Source organism: Sorex fumeus, unplaced genomic scaffold (genome assembly GCF_029834395.1).
Source record: "Sorex fumeus unplaced genomic scaffold, SorFum_2.1 ptg000003l, whole genome shotgun sequence".
In the NCBI taxonomy this organism is placed as follows: domain Eukaryota; kingdom Metazoa; phylum Chordata; class Mammalia; order Eulipotyphla; family Soricidae; genus Sorex; species Sorex fumeus.
In genome coordinates this window covers 54,815,736-54,829,788 of record NW_026606060.1, presented here as the reverse complement: position 1 = coordinate 54,829,788, position 14,053 = coordinate 54,815,736, and the positions used below count along the sequence as shown (strand labels likewise).

The 14,053-nt window shown below is 53.4% G+C and overlaps 2 protein-coding genes across 2 annotated transcripts in view; one reads left to right on the top strand and one right to left on the bottom strand.

Annotated features, from left to right (window-relative positions):
- SYN3 (synapsin III) overlaps positions 1 to 14,053 on the top strand; it is a 391,482-nt gene that overhangs the window by 123,938 nt on the left and 253,491 nt on the right. Inside the window, exon 5 of the mRNA XM_056115904.1 lies at positions 329 to 418. Coding sequence (XP_055971879.1) covers positions 329 to 418 — 90 coding nt within the window. The remainder of the gene's footprint in view (positions 1 to 328; positions 419 to 14,053) is intronic.
- Positions 5,779 to 14,053, bottom strand: part of TIMP3 (TIMP metallopeptidase inhibitor 3) — a 45,091-nt gene continuing 36,816 nt past the window's right edge. Inside the window, exons 2-5 of the mRNA XM_056115918.1 lie at positions 12,577 to 12,659; positions 8,053 to 8,164; positions 7,211 to 7,332; positions 5,779 to 6,146 (exon numbers count right to left, since the gene is read on the bottom strand). Of these exons, the coding sequence (XP_055971893.1) occupies positions 5,949 to 6,146; positions 7,211 to 7,332; positions 8,053 to 8,164; positions 12,577 to 12,659 (515 nt within the window). The 3' untranslated portion in view covers positions 5,779 to 5,948. The remainder of the gene's footprint in view (positions 6,147 to 7,210; positions 7,333 to 8,052; positions 8,165 to 12,576; positions 12,660 to 14,053) is intronic.

The window sequence follows — 14,053 nt, the reverse complement described above, 5'->3', positions numbered from 1 at the left end:
TGGATGGCGTGTGTCCTATCTGCTGTATACACCATGGAATCCACATGTGCCCTGTGCCTCTCTGAAGGGAGCACTGCAGGGCTGGGTTCGAGAGGCTCTGCTAGCTGGATGCCTAGGACAGGAGGAAATGCTCACTCAGTATGATGGAGTTGGACCACGAGGGGGGGGGGATATGAGGGGCTGATAGCGAGTCCAGCCCTTGCCTTTCCCCTCTCCGCACGGAACAGCAGTCAGGCGCAGCCCTGTCAGATGCCTGAGATTTGGCATCAGGAGGAAGCCTGGCCACCCAACATGCAGTGGCCACTGAGTTCTTCCTCTTCTCTCCTAGTTCTCGCAGCTCATCAAGATCTTCCACTCCCTGGGTCCTGAGAAGTTTCCGTTGGTGGAACAGACCTTCTTCCCTAACCACAAGCCCATGGTGAGTGCTTGCTTTGCTCTGTGCATTCTTGACTGTGGTCTCCCTCCCTTCGGAGTAGGGCACTGGGCTCAGGGTCCATCCCCCGAGTCTAGGCTCATGGAAGAACCCAAGTGACCCACATGGGAAAGAGCCACCCCTCTTGGGGGGGGGGGGGTCTTTTCCGGTAGTTGGGCCAATGACAAAGGCAAAGGCGCTGCTGGGACACTGGAAATTGTCAGCAAGACAGGGCAATGTGTGGCGGCCAAAGGCCGGAGCCTAGGGTCCAGGGTTCGGAATGGCAGGCCCCTCTGTCTCTGGAGTGTGCGTCACCACTTCTAACTCTTGCGTGGACGTCATGTTTTCTTTGTGTGGATGGTCCCAAGGCAGCTTCCTTTCCACATTCTGCTGTGTGCACTCTCTGGGACGTTGTCTGTGGGAAGTGGCTGGGGCATGGCTTGGAGAGTGTCAGGTAGAACTAGGTTTGCCTCTTTGGATGGGAGGTGCAGAGTGCCACCGCCGGGAGATGTGGGATCAGTGAGGGCTCTGCTGTCTGTGTGGGTGCAGAAGATTTAAAACTGGGAAGTTGCGGGGGAAAGTTGTTTGCCTTGCACACGGCCAACACGGGTTCGATTCCCAGAATCCCATATGGTCCCCCAAGCACCGCCAGGAGTGATTCCTGAGTGCAGGGCCAGGAGTAACTCCCCTGAGCATTGACCCAAAAAGCCAAAAGAAAAAAGTGGAAAGCAGAGTTCAGGGTCACATGTCCATGCTGGTCCGTTTAGGAATGTTCTCTCCAGTATCTTGGGGACAGTGACTAGACTATCTGGGTGTCCCCCACTGGGGACCATGGCCTGTTTGTAAACTCCCAAGTGTGGGCAGCAGAGCTGGGGATGGGGTTTGAAAATACAGCTGGGTGGGATGCAGACACTTGGTGGGAGGCGTCTGGCAGTAGGAGAGGCTTCCCTCTGATCAAATGTCCCTGTTACTGTCTGACAGAGGATCACCTGGCGCTGGCTAGAACCAGAAGGGCAGGTGGAATTTGAAAAGTTCCTCCAGCAAGGTGGAAACAGACTTGAGACAATTCAGACTTCACTGAGTCTGAGTTGCTGTTCTTCTGACTTACTAGAACTTGGGTACCGACTTAGCCCTGCAATCCCCCGCTTCGTTCCTGACTTCCCTCGTCAGGCCTGACATGTGACAGGTGCTCAAAGTAGGCTGACTTCAACCTGGAACTTTGTCAGTAACAGTTGGGGGAGGGGGGAGTGGGAAAAGTCCGGCCTTAGGTGCGACTTATGATTTCCTGGCTCATGATTTCCTACTTGGAATTTCAGACAGGTGTTTGGCATCAAGGATGATGTCTTGATGTCTGCTCTCCCCCACTTCCCCTGGGTTGAAGTTGTTCAGAAGAGAACAGAGAGGCCCAGTTAGGACCCCAGCCTTGTTAGAACTGCTTCTGAAAGGCAATTAGGTAGAGCACCAGATGCCATAGAACTTTGGAGACCCTGCACCATAGAGTCTAGGAGGATGGGCAGGGTTGAATGGGCAGCCAGGAGGAAATTGAGGTGGTTTATCCTAAAATTGATTTCCTTTAGGGAAAAAGACCCAGGCAGGCTGCGGAAGTGGGTGAGAATTTGTTCTTGCTGTGAAAGTTATGTGCAAGAAAGTGTGTGTGTGTGTGTGTGTGTGTGCAAGAGAGAGAGAGAGAGAGAGAGACCTGAGGCAGAGGTGTCCCTTCTGGAGTCTACTGAACCCTCCGAAGCCATCAGGACACAAGGAGGCTAGAGAAACCACAGGTGTGTGATAGAAATAAAACCACTTTACTGTTTAGAATAAAGGACACACTATAAAAAGTGAACATTATGCAACATTACAAGACAATATACATTCACGGAATATAAAATTCATAAATAACATGGAGGAAAACTGTAAACAGTGCTACAAAATTTAGCAACAAATACATTCCTTCCAGACAGGGTTTCCTCTGGTTGGTTTCTCTCCATCACTTCTGGGGTCTCAGGGCAGCAGACTGGCTAAGGGGGGAAAGGCGGGAACCCGAGAGAGTCCCAGGTACCTTCCCTCGGAGCTCACATCCATCTCAGCGTTCTTCCAACCTCCTGCTCCCAAGAGCCAGTGGGGAGGTGCTCCATTATCCCCCCTACCCGCTCCCGTTGTTTTGTTTGGCTTTTGCCTGGAGCCAGTGAAAGCGTTCATCATTTGTAAGACACTTTGAGTCATGTTTTCACTTTCAGTGGATCTCGGCATGGGTGTGTCTGCACAGGGTCACGAAGCCACACTGGGGAAGCCTCAAAGTCCAATTAAAGGGCTGGGCCAAGGAGGGGACTACCTCCCGGGCCAGGGGGTGTGGGGGGCACTTGCACCATGGCAAGAAATCCTGTGTCTTTAGTTGCTCAAGAATCATGGGGGCGAGGAACTATGTTGTATTTCAAGATGTAGATCTGAGGCTGGTTCTGGATGGAGGAAGGTGAAGGGGTCACCTGCTCCACCCCCGGGGAGCCCTCGCTACAGAGGCAGAGGGCCCAGGAGTGCTGTTTCCCAAAGAACCCCCTCCCAAAAAAAACCCTTAGACTCAGTTCCCATGACCCTGGATGTTTAGGGGGAACCCGGGCTTCCCAGTGGGGTGCCGGGCAGAAGCATTGGGAGGAAGTGCTGAGAGAGGACAGGCGGGGGGACCCAAAGTCCTGCCTGGCCCAAAGTCTTGCTCTTGTAGCCCTCCTTCTCCCTGCCCCAAGAAAGCCACCAGGGAGCGGCCCAGGGGAGTCTCTGGGCAGGCACTCCCCCTCCCCACCTGCCCCTCCCCCACTTCCCTTCGCCAGTCTAACTGCTGCCTGCACGGAAGTGTGTCACCCTCCATTCCACGGTAGAATTTGAGCCAGGAACATGGTGGCATGGGGTTTCGTGTTGTTGTTGTTGTTGTTGTTGTTTTTCTCTTAAGCACAATGTACACATAGAACAGCCTACACATGACACAAGATTTAGCAAAATAAAACATTCACGATATGATTGAAATACGGAAGTGCCTCAGCTACATAAATGACTTTAAATTATACAGTAAGTGAACAGGTGAAATAAACAAAGCTATAGCTTATAGAAAGCTCAAAAACCGCCCTCGGACGGTATCACTCTCCCAAGGACCTTCCTCTGCCCAGGACCTGCTGTTCTCCTCGCCCGGGCCAGGCAGACAGACAGTAGCTCTCCTCCCACCCCCAACTTTGCCACTCTGTGGGGCGGCTCATACACAGGCCTCCCCGCCACCTCCACCCCCCCCCCCCACACCACCAGATCCCCTTCACATGTGAGTGGCAGTGACCCCCTGGGGAGGAAGGAAGGGGAAAAGGCTGAAGTCCAGTGGCAGGAGGGCACTTGGAAGGGGGTGGATCAGGGGTTCCACTTGGCAAGACTTGGAGGTCGAGAGAAAGAAAATCTCCGAACATTAAGCTTCCCCCTCAGCAACCACTAGCCTGTCCATCTCAGTGACTCGGCATCACGCTGTCCTGTCCAGGGGTCGGGCCTCTGGTCTCCTGCTTGGCTGAGGCCAGGACCCCAAGGTGAAAGGAGGAAGGTAACAAGAGCCGGCCTGGGGAGACCCCTCCATGGCCTGCACTGTCTTCCGAGGCCCACCCAACCCCTCGCCCAGCCTCTTCGTCTGTGAGTGCCAGGCACTGCAGTGTGATGTTTGCTGCTGCTTTTAGCTTTTTGTTTTGTTTTGTTTTGTTTTGTTTTCTGTTCTGTCTCAATCGGCAGTTCAGTTGCTTAAAGTGGAATGAACTGAAGTTACAAATGGGAGCAGAGGGTAAAAGACCCAGAATATGAAAAAAAAAAAGTGAGCTGTTGTGTTCTAACACTACTTTACTGCCAGCCTGGCTCTGCAGAAGAGACGTGCTCATCTGCTTGAACCACCTCACTGTCAACACTAAATTTTATTGACTCAGGGTATTTATATTATAGTCTCAGTCCACACCCTATCCCTGAAAAAAAAAAAACACACATACACAACAGAATGCTTCTGCTAATTGATGGCAGGGTCAGGGTTCTCCTTTGCCCCCGGTTTTAATTCCATGAGCACAGGGCATCAGTAGGTGGGATTCGCCCTTTGGTGAGCTGGGGGAGTCAACCTTCCCCCAACCCCAAGCCCAGGGAAGGGGGCTGGCCACTTTGTCCCTCGCTCCTTATCATCTCACATCACCACTAAGGCCAAATCAATGAAGACCCCCAAATGAAGCAGGAGAAAAAGAAATAGGGGAGAGGACCCCCACAGCTGAGGGTGTTCAGAATCTCAAATTTTGATTAAAATGGAAAAAAAAAGTCAACTTGGAATGTCATGATTTTCTTCCAACAAGCAATGACAACAAAATAGAAGAAATGAAACTATTGGCATATTTAACAGCATGGAACAGAATTCTGTGTCCTGTAAAAAAAAAATTAGCTTATGTCCCCGTGTAGGTATATGCAAATGTGTATAAAGACACATCCTTCTAGGTGAGCTAACGGCTACTCTGGAAATAGTATTCTCTACCCAAATCTACTTGGCTATATTGGTGGATGGTGGGTGGTGGTGGTGGTGGTGGTGGTGGTGGTGGTGGTGGTGGTGGATATCTCCAATTTACAGAAAGACAAGTCCCTGTCCAAATCCCCCACAGAGGAAATGTAGTAAGCAGTAGGGCGAGGAAAGATGCGACTCTCGTCTCTCGCCTGAGCTCATGGCAAGCAACTTGCCTTCTGACCTCAGGCAGATGTTTTAAGTCTTTACTGACTAAGAAAGTTCTGTCAGTCTGGACGCATTGCCCCAGACTCAGAAACATCTGGTCGACCCAAGCCTCACCAGGCGGGGATCTGTGTATGCCACCTCATCTCAGGTTGGCTTCTCAGGTTCCTTCCCTTCCTCTAGCATGAGACACAGATAGACACAGTCGGTGGGGACATGCAGCCGCATCTCCTCTGTGTGGACAGTCCTCCGTGCGTCTTGCCTCAATCTGCTGGCTCCAACGGACTGACCCTGAAACAGTGGACTTTGGGCTTCTTCCTTGTCTGCATCCTTCATGTGCTGGGCGGGGTGGGTCGGGGGAATGGGAAGAGGGAGATGGAGAGGGACAAAACCAAGGAAGCTCTGGGAGATGGTGAGGTGAGGAGGGAAGGGTAGGTTAAGAACAATGCCTGGAGGCTAGAGGTGGGGGGAAGGGTTGGTTTTTCAATTTTTTTGTTGTCCTAAAAAAATAGAGATTATATTATCGTGAAGAAGAGGGGGGAACACCCCTCATTCTTTCTGGCCTGACACCACAAATTCCCAGGTGGAAATGATGGCGGTGGGGGAGGGGGAGATGTGCAAACCCAAAAAAAAGAAGGGATCACATAGGGCCAGGACAGCGGTTCCAAATCAACTCCATATGATAGCACAGACTTTTCTTTAAGTGTTCGAAGTGCGAAATTTGCAAGGAAACAGGCACTAATTTCATTGTCATCATCTGGGAAGAGTTAGTGTCCGAGGGAAGCTCAGCAGGAAGGGAGGGAAGTGAGGCGGGGTGGGGTCTGGTGCTCAGGGGTCGGTGGCGTTGATGATGCTTTTGTCTGGGGGGGCCCATCCTCGGTACCAGCTGCAGTAGCCACCCTTCTGCCGGATGCAGGCGTAGTGCTTGGACTGGTAGCCCGGGTAGCCGAAATTGGACAGCATGTCGGTCCAGAGACACTCGTTTTTGGAGGTCACGAAGCATGGCAGGTAGTAGCAGGACTTGATCTGCAAGGAGACAGCAGCCGAGAGATGGGTGGACTTGACCCAGGCTGATGCTGGCCCTAAGCTGCGACCACCCGCATCTGCCCTTTGGGGAATAGACTATGAACCACTTTCACTGCCCTTGCTGGTCCCCGCTATGCTTCTGCGTTAGCCTCGTTAGTTCTCAGGGCAGCCTGATGTCCCTCTAATTAAAGAGAGGACCAGGAAACAGGACTGAAATCAGGGCATATGCCGGGCATCTTGAGGGATGGTTCACAAGGTTCACTTGAGCATCACTGGATGATGTTCTGGAGTCCCCAGCACCACAGGGCCCTGGGCAGCACTGGATCCTGGGGTCCTTATGGAGAACCACCAGCGCTTTGACCTCCTGAGCACTATTTGGGAGCCCCTTCACAAAAATAACAGAGGTTCAGAGAGATCAGGTAATTTATTTGGGGTCACAAAGCCATTCTGAGGCCTTAGAAAGAGGCTTTTCTTCTCTTGAACCATTGCAAGGAAGGGTGAGTGATGTCAGCTGTGGTTAAGGGAACTGGTCAATCCAAAAGCATCATGGGAACCAGCACTTGGGGATCCAGCTTATGCTGGGTCGAAGTTGGAATTTAGTGAGCTGGGGAACACGGGACAGCTCGATCTCTTTCATCCTCGACTTGCTCATCCACCAAATGAAGGGGAAGAGTCGGGTTAAGTGCTCAGGGGCATGTGGGACGAAGCGAGAACACAGCCCAACTGTACCCTGGGACAGGCAGAGTGCCTGGACCTTGTGCGTGCATCAGGGGGCCTGGCTAGAGGGTGATCTTCTGTAGCACCAGGCCAGGCGCCGCCTTCCAGCACCAGCTAGCCTGTCCCACCACCCCGTGACTCAGCAGCCAGGGGAAGCCCGCTGGAGACAGCTGGCTGACCTGCCAGGGCAAGGACCCAGGCTGCAGACCCGAATTGCCTCCAGCTTGCAGCCCCGGGGCAGCCAGGGCAACCCTGGAGCTGAAAGGCTTCTCCAGCCTCTTCACTGCTCAGCCTGGGGAGGGAGGACCCCCACATTCCTTACCCCCTTCCCGCCCTCCCCAACTCACCTTGCAGTTACAGCCCAGGTGGTAGCGGTAGTTTAGCCCCTTGCGCTGGGAGAGGGTGAGCTGGTCCCATCTCTCGACGAAGTTGCACAGGCCCGTGTACATCTTCCCGTCATAGACGCGGCCTGTGAGTGGAGAGGGGTTGGTCCCGCGCCCGGCCGGCTGGAAGGGCTCACGCACAGAGCACCCAGGCCCAGCCAGCCCGGGCTTCGACTTCCCAGGCAGCCCCACATCCCGGAGGAGGAAAATGAAGCTTAGAGCTAGGAAGCAAACCCCTGACACATGCAGACCTGACACAGAGAACCCGTGACACATGCAGACCCGACATGGAGAATCCATGACACATGCAAACCCGACATGGAAAATCCATGACACGTGACTTGAAGAACCCGTCACATAGACGTGGCAGGGAAACCCCATGACACCTGAAAACCTGACATGGAGACCCCATGACACAAGCAGACCCGACATGGAGACCCTGTGACATGTGCAGACTCAACATGGAGAACCCATGACACATGCAGACCCAACATGGAGAACCCGTGATGTGTGCAGAGGATCTGAGTTTAGGGCTTTTTCCTTTCCTTTATTTAGAGGGAGGTGACGTTCAAATACGCCGACTCTGTCCGAGGAGATGGGAGAGGATGGACATGGTCGCCTCCTCTCAACTCAGAGCAAAGCTGATGGGGTCCCCAGGGTGGAGGCGGATGCGAGGGGCAAAGAGCCTCTAGCTCTTTGGTCCACGGGCCAAGCAGGACAAAGCTAGCCAGGCCAGCTTCTCCCCCCACCCCACCTCTGAACCCTGCGCCTGTGCCCACAGCCCGCCAGAGCCCACAGGCCATTACCTGTGAGTAGGTACTGGTACTTGTTCACCTCCAGCTTCAGGCCACAGAGGCTCTCGGAAGCTTCCGTGTGGATATACTGCACATGGGGCATCTTGGTGAAGCCTCGGTACATCTGTGGGCAGAGGAAGGTCAGGATGGAGCCCAGGGAGCAGGCTGGGGCCGTGCTGTGGGACTGACTCCCCCCACCCCATGGTTGCTTCTGCGAGGAAACCCCTGTCCAGTCAGTCACACACACCCCTACTTCCCCGCATCCCCAATTTCCCAGCAGCTCTCCAGGTACCCGATGCCACCTTTTGAGGGATCCCTCAAAGATTATTGGTAAGCAAATCTGTTCCCGCCTGCAACAACTTTGTGGCATTGTGACACCTTCCTGCTCATTCCTGCCAACACTAGAACCCAGGAGCGGGCACGGAGATCCCCCAGGGCAGACCAGGGCAGACTGGACAGTTGTCAGCTCTGGCCGGCTATCTCCGCTTTCCTGTTATTTATTTATTTGGCCTTTGGGTCACACCCAGCAGTGCTCGGCGTTTACTCCTGGCTCAGCACTCAGGGATCACTCCTGGCAGGCTCAGGGGACTATTTGGGATGCTGGGAATCAAACCTAGGTTGGCTACATGCCAGGCACTACACACTGTGCTGTTGCTCTGGCCTCAGGTATCTCCACATTTTCATCTTGCCCAGAGCATATTTGTTAGCCCAAAGCACCGGGGAGGGGATCTGGAAATCTTAGCTGCTCAACTGAACACTTTCATCCGAGGTGTTTGCAAATCATGGAGTTGAACAGCATGAAACTGCCCCGAGTTGGCCATCATCCCCTCTAGGCTATACTTGAACACAGCCATCCTCAGCTGGAGGCAGCCGCACCCACCCCGACCCCAGCTCAGAAACCACTTTTGCTGTTGTCACAACAGGGAGGCAGAGGTGGTTGTTACCAGGGTCTGTGGCTAGAGACCAGGGACAGCCCCCACACCAAAGCTACAGCCCCAAACGTCAGGAGCACCAAGGTCAAGCATTCCTATTCTCTGTGAGCTCAATCCCCAGGGCAGCCCTAGGAGGCATATTATGGCCATGGCGCCTGACTCCCAGGAAGGTTATACAAGAGCACATGGCTGGCAGAGGAGTAGTTCCAAGCAGGGGCATCACTCAGAGCCAGGGCTCTTCCCCAGGAGTCAGGGTGGGGCGAGCAGCTTGGGCCGGTGGGGAGATGGGGGAGACTGGCCAGTGCCCGCTTGGGGCTCAAGTGTTTCTGCTCCAAATCACGACTGAGGGCTCTCAAGTCCCCAGTCCCCTTCTCAGTGAAAGCAGGCCCTGGTCAGTTGGTGGTCTCTGGGTTTCCCCCCGGGGTGGGGGTGGGGTGGGGACAGGGGGATGGAGGAGGACAGCTTCTCAGCTGCAGTTTCTGGCTCGCATTATTCCTTTGCTTCTGGCAATTAATAAAACGCCAGACATCACCTCCCTGGGGCCTCATCATTCAGTCTAATGGGCTGGTGTTTCTCTCTTCCAAGTGGCAACTCGCTGGCGAGTGGTGGTCCACGAGAGCCCAGGGTCAGACAGGGCCTGTTGTTGTGCCTACAGAGTGTGGGAGCCTGTGTCTTGCTGGGGCCATGGGGGGTGGGCTCAGGGATGGGGGGCTGCTCTCAGTGTGGGTGACCATCAGCGGCAGAGGGCTACAGTTTACTAGCCTCCCTTCTTAACCCTTCTTTTCCCACAAGCCTGCTGAAGGGGAAACAGGTACTCCAAAGAGGGAGTCCATTTGGGGGTTCAATTCTGCTCTGCAGGGAAAGAGTTGCAGTGAATCGAATCATGAACAATAGTGGGCTAGGGCTGGGAGAGAGACCCTGGAACCTTGGAAGCAGAGCGGTCACCAGAATAGGCGATGGGTCCAAGATCCACCCTCAGCACCTACCTCCCCCAAGAAAGCACATTACTTTGTGCACCTCAGTTCCAAAGGAAAGGCTGAGCTATTATACATCTGGGGGGTCCTGTGTCAGGAAGGTGGGGAGCAGGTGAGTTGTAGAGCATGCAGCTCTACAACTCGACTGAAAAACCAGCTTGTGCCACTACTTTCTGATTCCTTTCCTCCATCTTTTTTAAATTATTGTTTTTTTTTTATTGAATCACCACAATAGTCCATTCCAAAAATATTCATGATTGGGTTTCAGCCATACAATGTTCCAGTACCCATCCCTCCACCAGCGTAATTTCCCAGCACCAATGTCCCCAGTTTCCCTGCCATCCCCCATCCCCCCAGCCTGCCTCTATGCAAGCACCTTTCTCTCTCTCTCTCTCTCTCTCTCTCTCTCTCTCTCTCTCTCTCTCTCTCATTTAGGCATTATGGTTGCATTCAATGCAGGGAAAGTGGATCAGGAGGACTGATCATTGGATGAAAATTACCACAGTTCATGGGGTATGGAGGGTAGTTAAGATAAAGGAGGATCCAATATGATAACAGTTGTTGGAAATGATCACTCTGGACAAGAACTGTTGAAAGTAGGTAAAGGGGCATATATGATAACCTTTCCTTCATCTTCACACAGAGCAGAGCTTCTCGCCCAGGGCTGGATGTGGAACATGCTAATGAGGCAGGCCTAAGGGCAGGGCAGGTGGGCACTGGGCCTACTCAGGGGAAGGGCCACCTCTGGGTACCACCACAGCCTGAGGGCAGCGATCTCACTGCAGCTGGCTGCTAGGCTATTCAGAAATAACAGTTCCCGAGTTCCTGCTCTCATGGCTCTGTCTTTAGGCTTGAACAGAGAGGAATACAAGCCTAATTGGGGCCAGTGTCTGCCTGTGTCCACATTCTTCCCCACACATGATTCAGAGGGATCATGGAGGAGCCACTAGCTGATCTGCCACCCCTCCGGCCTCCCATAGATACATGGTGGCTCGAACAGGTTGTTTCTGGAGACTCGAGCAAATGTTTCAACCCACCCATGCACCTTGGAACCTTCAGATCCAGTCTGGGTAGCCCCTATCAATGTTGGTATCACTTTATGCTCATCTCCTCTCTGCTTTATGCCCTCATCTCCTCTCTGCCGTAACACCCCTACAATTGCCCAAGATCAACTGGCCTGCATGAGCAGGCCTTAGCTGTAAGAGTTGAGTTTGAGGGGTGCTTTCTTTGATCATGGCTTCCAGCCCTCCCCAATAACAGTCGGCAAATACTGCTCCCTTTTAGGGCCATTCTGAAAAAAACAAAAGGTAAATTCTACCCACAACAAATCCTATCTTGACCTCAATATTGATCCTCAAAGTCTCCTTCCTTCTGTCGTGTCCTAGAGACCAGGAAGGATTTGTCAAATGTAGGAAGGCTGACACCAGTTTGTCAGGTCCTGACCTTTGGGAATCAGGGACTCTCAGAATTGTGACAACACTGAAGTTCATCTAATCTGGGTCACCAGGTTCTACAGGATGGAGGACTGAGGGTAAGTCCACATCTGTGTCTGCCACCTAATAGCCACTAGGAAAGTGGCCAAGCCTCTGATTCGGTCTCCTAGTTAAGGTAGACAGGTGAGGTTTATACACACACACACACACACACACACACACACACACTGTGAAGGGACCCAACTACCCAGCTCAGAGCAACTGGCAGATTTCCGGTCTCCAGTCACATTATTAATTGAACCACCATGCCGAGTGTTCGATCTCCCGCGCATGCTGCATCAGGAAACTGGGCCCTCTGTCCAGCTTGTCTGCATTCCCAGTCTTTGCCCAACATGCTCCCTGCCAGCTGCAACACCTGGGTACCCTCTGCTCTTGAGTGCTCAGCTATCTCCAAGTCATGGCAAAATGAGCCCAGGGAGTAGATACATTTGAGACCATACATGGTACTCCTTCGGGTGTATGTATTCTTTGTTTTGTGCTCAGGGAACACTCCCGTCATTGCTCAGGGAACCAAATGTGGTGCTGGGAATCGAACCAGGGCCAGCCACATGTTAAGTACAGCCTTAACTCCTGTAACTATCTCTCCAGCCTAGATGTCTGTTTTTTTTTAAATTTATTTGTTTTTGTTTGGGGGACCACACCTGGTGATGCTCGGGACTTACTCATGGGGGCTTAAGGGACCATATGGGATGCCGGGGATAGAACCCCAGTCAGCTGCATGTAAGTCAAGTGTCCTACCTGCTGTACTATCTCTCTGGCCCCCAAGATATCTGTTTTTAAAGGCCAAATAACGTGTGTGTGTGTGTGTGTGTGTGTGTGTGTGTGTGTGTGTGTGTCTGTGTCTGTGTGTACTATGTCTCTTGAAAGTTCCAAGAAATTAGTCCCTATACAAAGTTCCAAGAAGTCAGCTTCCCCTCAGGGAAGAAAGATTTCTTCTTCACACCCTTGCAGAGCTGTAAGTCAGCTCAGCTGCCCCGAGGCAACCCGCCAGCCCAGCTCCCCTCTGTTCTGTAGGGTGGAGGGGCTGGGGTTGGAAGGCAGACAAACCCCCCAATTCCAACCCGCTGGGCCTCCCTTGACACAGACATTCTAGAAAAATCCCAGGAAGGCTCCAAGAGCTGAGCCGTTGTCACTCACCTTCATCTGTTTGATGGTGTAGACCATTGTGCCAAAGGGTCCCTCCTTCACCAGCTTCTTCCCCACCACCTTGGCCCGGATCACTGTGGGGGAAAAAGCAAAAGGGACACGAGTAAGATAGTCCAAATCCTGGGCTCTTCCAGATCTTTCTCTCTCTCCAAAGCCCGTCCTGTCTTCCACCACCTCCGGGTGAGGTTGTTCCTCTGACCTGCCCACAGGACCGTGATGTGCTCCTGCCAGACCCCTGACCCCTGAGCCCAGGTGTTTAGACCCCACTGTGTGGGAGGGGAGAGAGGGGTGTGGGTGCTTGGGACTTGCTCCCGCTGGGACTGTGTGGTATGCCCAGTTCCATTTCCTCCTGCAGGAGGCAGGGCCTGCACCAACCACAACACCTGCACCCAAGAGGTCAGGCAGTGACCCCTCGCGGCACTGGGCTGACTGTTGGAGATACCTGTTCAGCATGCATGTTAGATTCACGTTCTTAACACTATACTCAAAACAGTCACTGCCCACAGCAGAACAGTGGACCCAGGAGGATCGGCCAGAGCTGGCCGCACCTCCAAGTGTGTTCCCCTGGGCACGTGTCTGTGCCCGATGCCCATGCACTCCAAACCGCCGCCTTCCAGGGTGGCATGGCAGAGGAGACAGACGAGATCAGAAGCCCATTCTACCTGGGAACCTCCCTTCGTTTTCACATCTATAAAGAAGGTATTGCTTGGCCTCCAGTGGGGAATGGGAGCGAAGATCAAGCCAGAGATATCATGAGGTCCTCACTGCCACGCCTGGCCATGGGCACCAGGTTGTATTTGTGGCCCTCAAAGGTGGGAAGAGGTTTTGCCTCCTGCCTCCTTGGCCTCACCAGCCCCGATCAGTTAGTCGCCTTCTGCTGCTCCTGACAGCAACATGTGTGGGTGCGAAGGGCCGGATCTGGAGGACAGAGTTTGGAAATGGCAGAGTGGCAGGACTCATGGCGCCACCAGAGCCAAATCCCCGAGAACCAGAGTTGGTACTCACAAGGGCACGCAGAGGGTCTGGTGGAAGGGGCTGAGATTCTGGCATCCAGGGGGACTGGGTGCTTGCCTGCCCGCACGGGGGTGGACGTCAGTACCCAGCAGTCAAGAGTAAAGGGCTGAAGCCACCTCTCCTTCACTGTGCCCTGAGCCCAAAAAGGGAGTCGGCTTTCAAGAAACAGTTGCGAAGGAAGTCTCATTTACAGATGCACACGTGCACGAACGAACACACACACACACACACACACACACACACGCACACGCACGCGCGCACATGCATGCACACACCCTCTCCTTCCCCATCTGGGCTTTGACTCTGATCTCTTACAGCCTCTCCCAACAGCCAGCTCTCTCTCCCCTCTGCCAGCTCCTCCTCCCCTGTTCTTCCTCCCACCTTGAGATGGGTTCCCCAAGACTTCCACAGCCCAGCAGAGCTTCCTTGGCAGGATGGCAAGCACGGGGCCCCT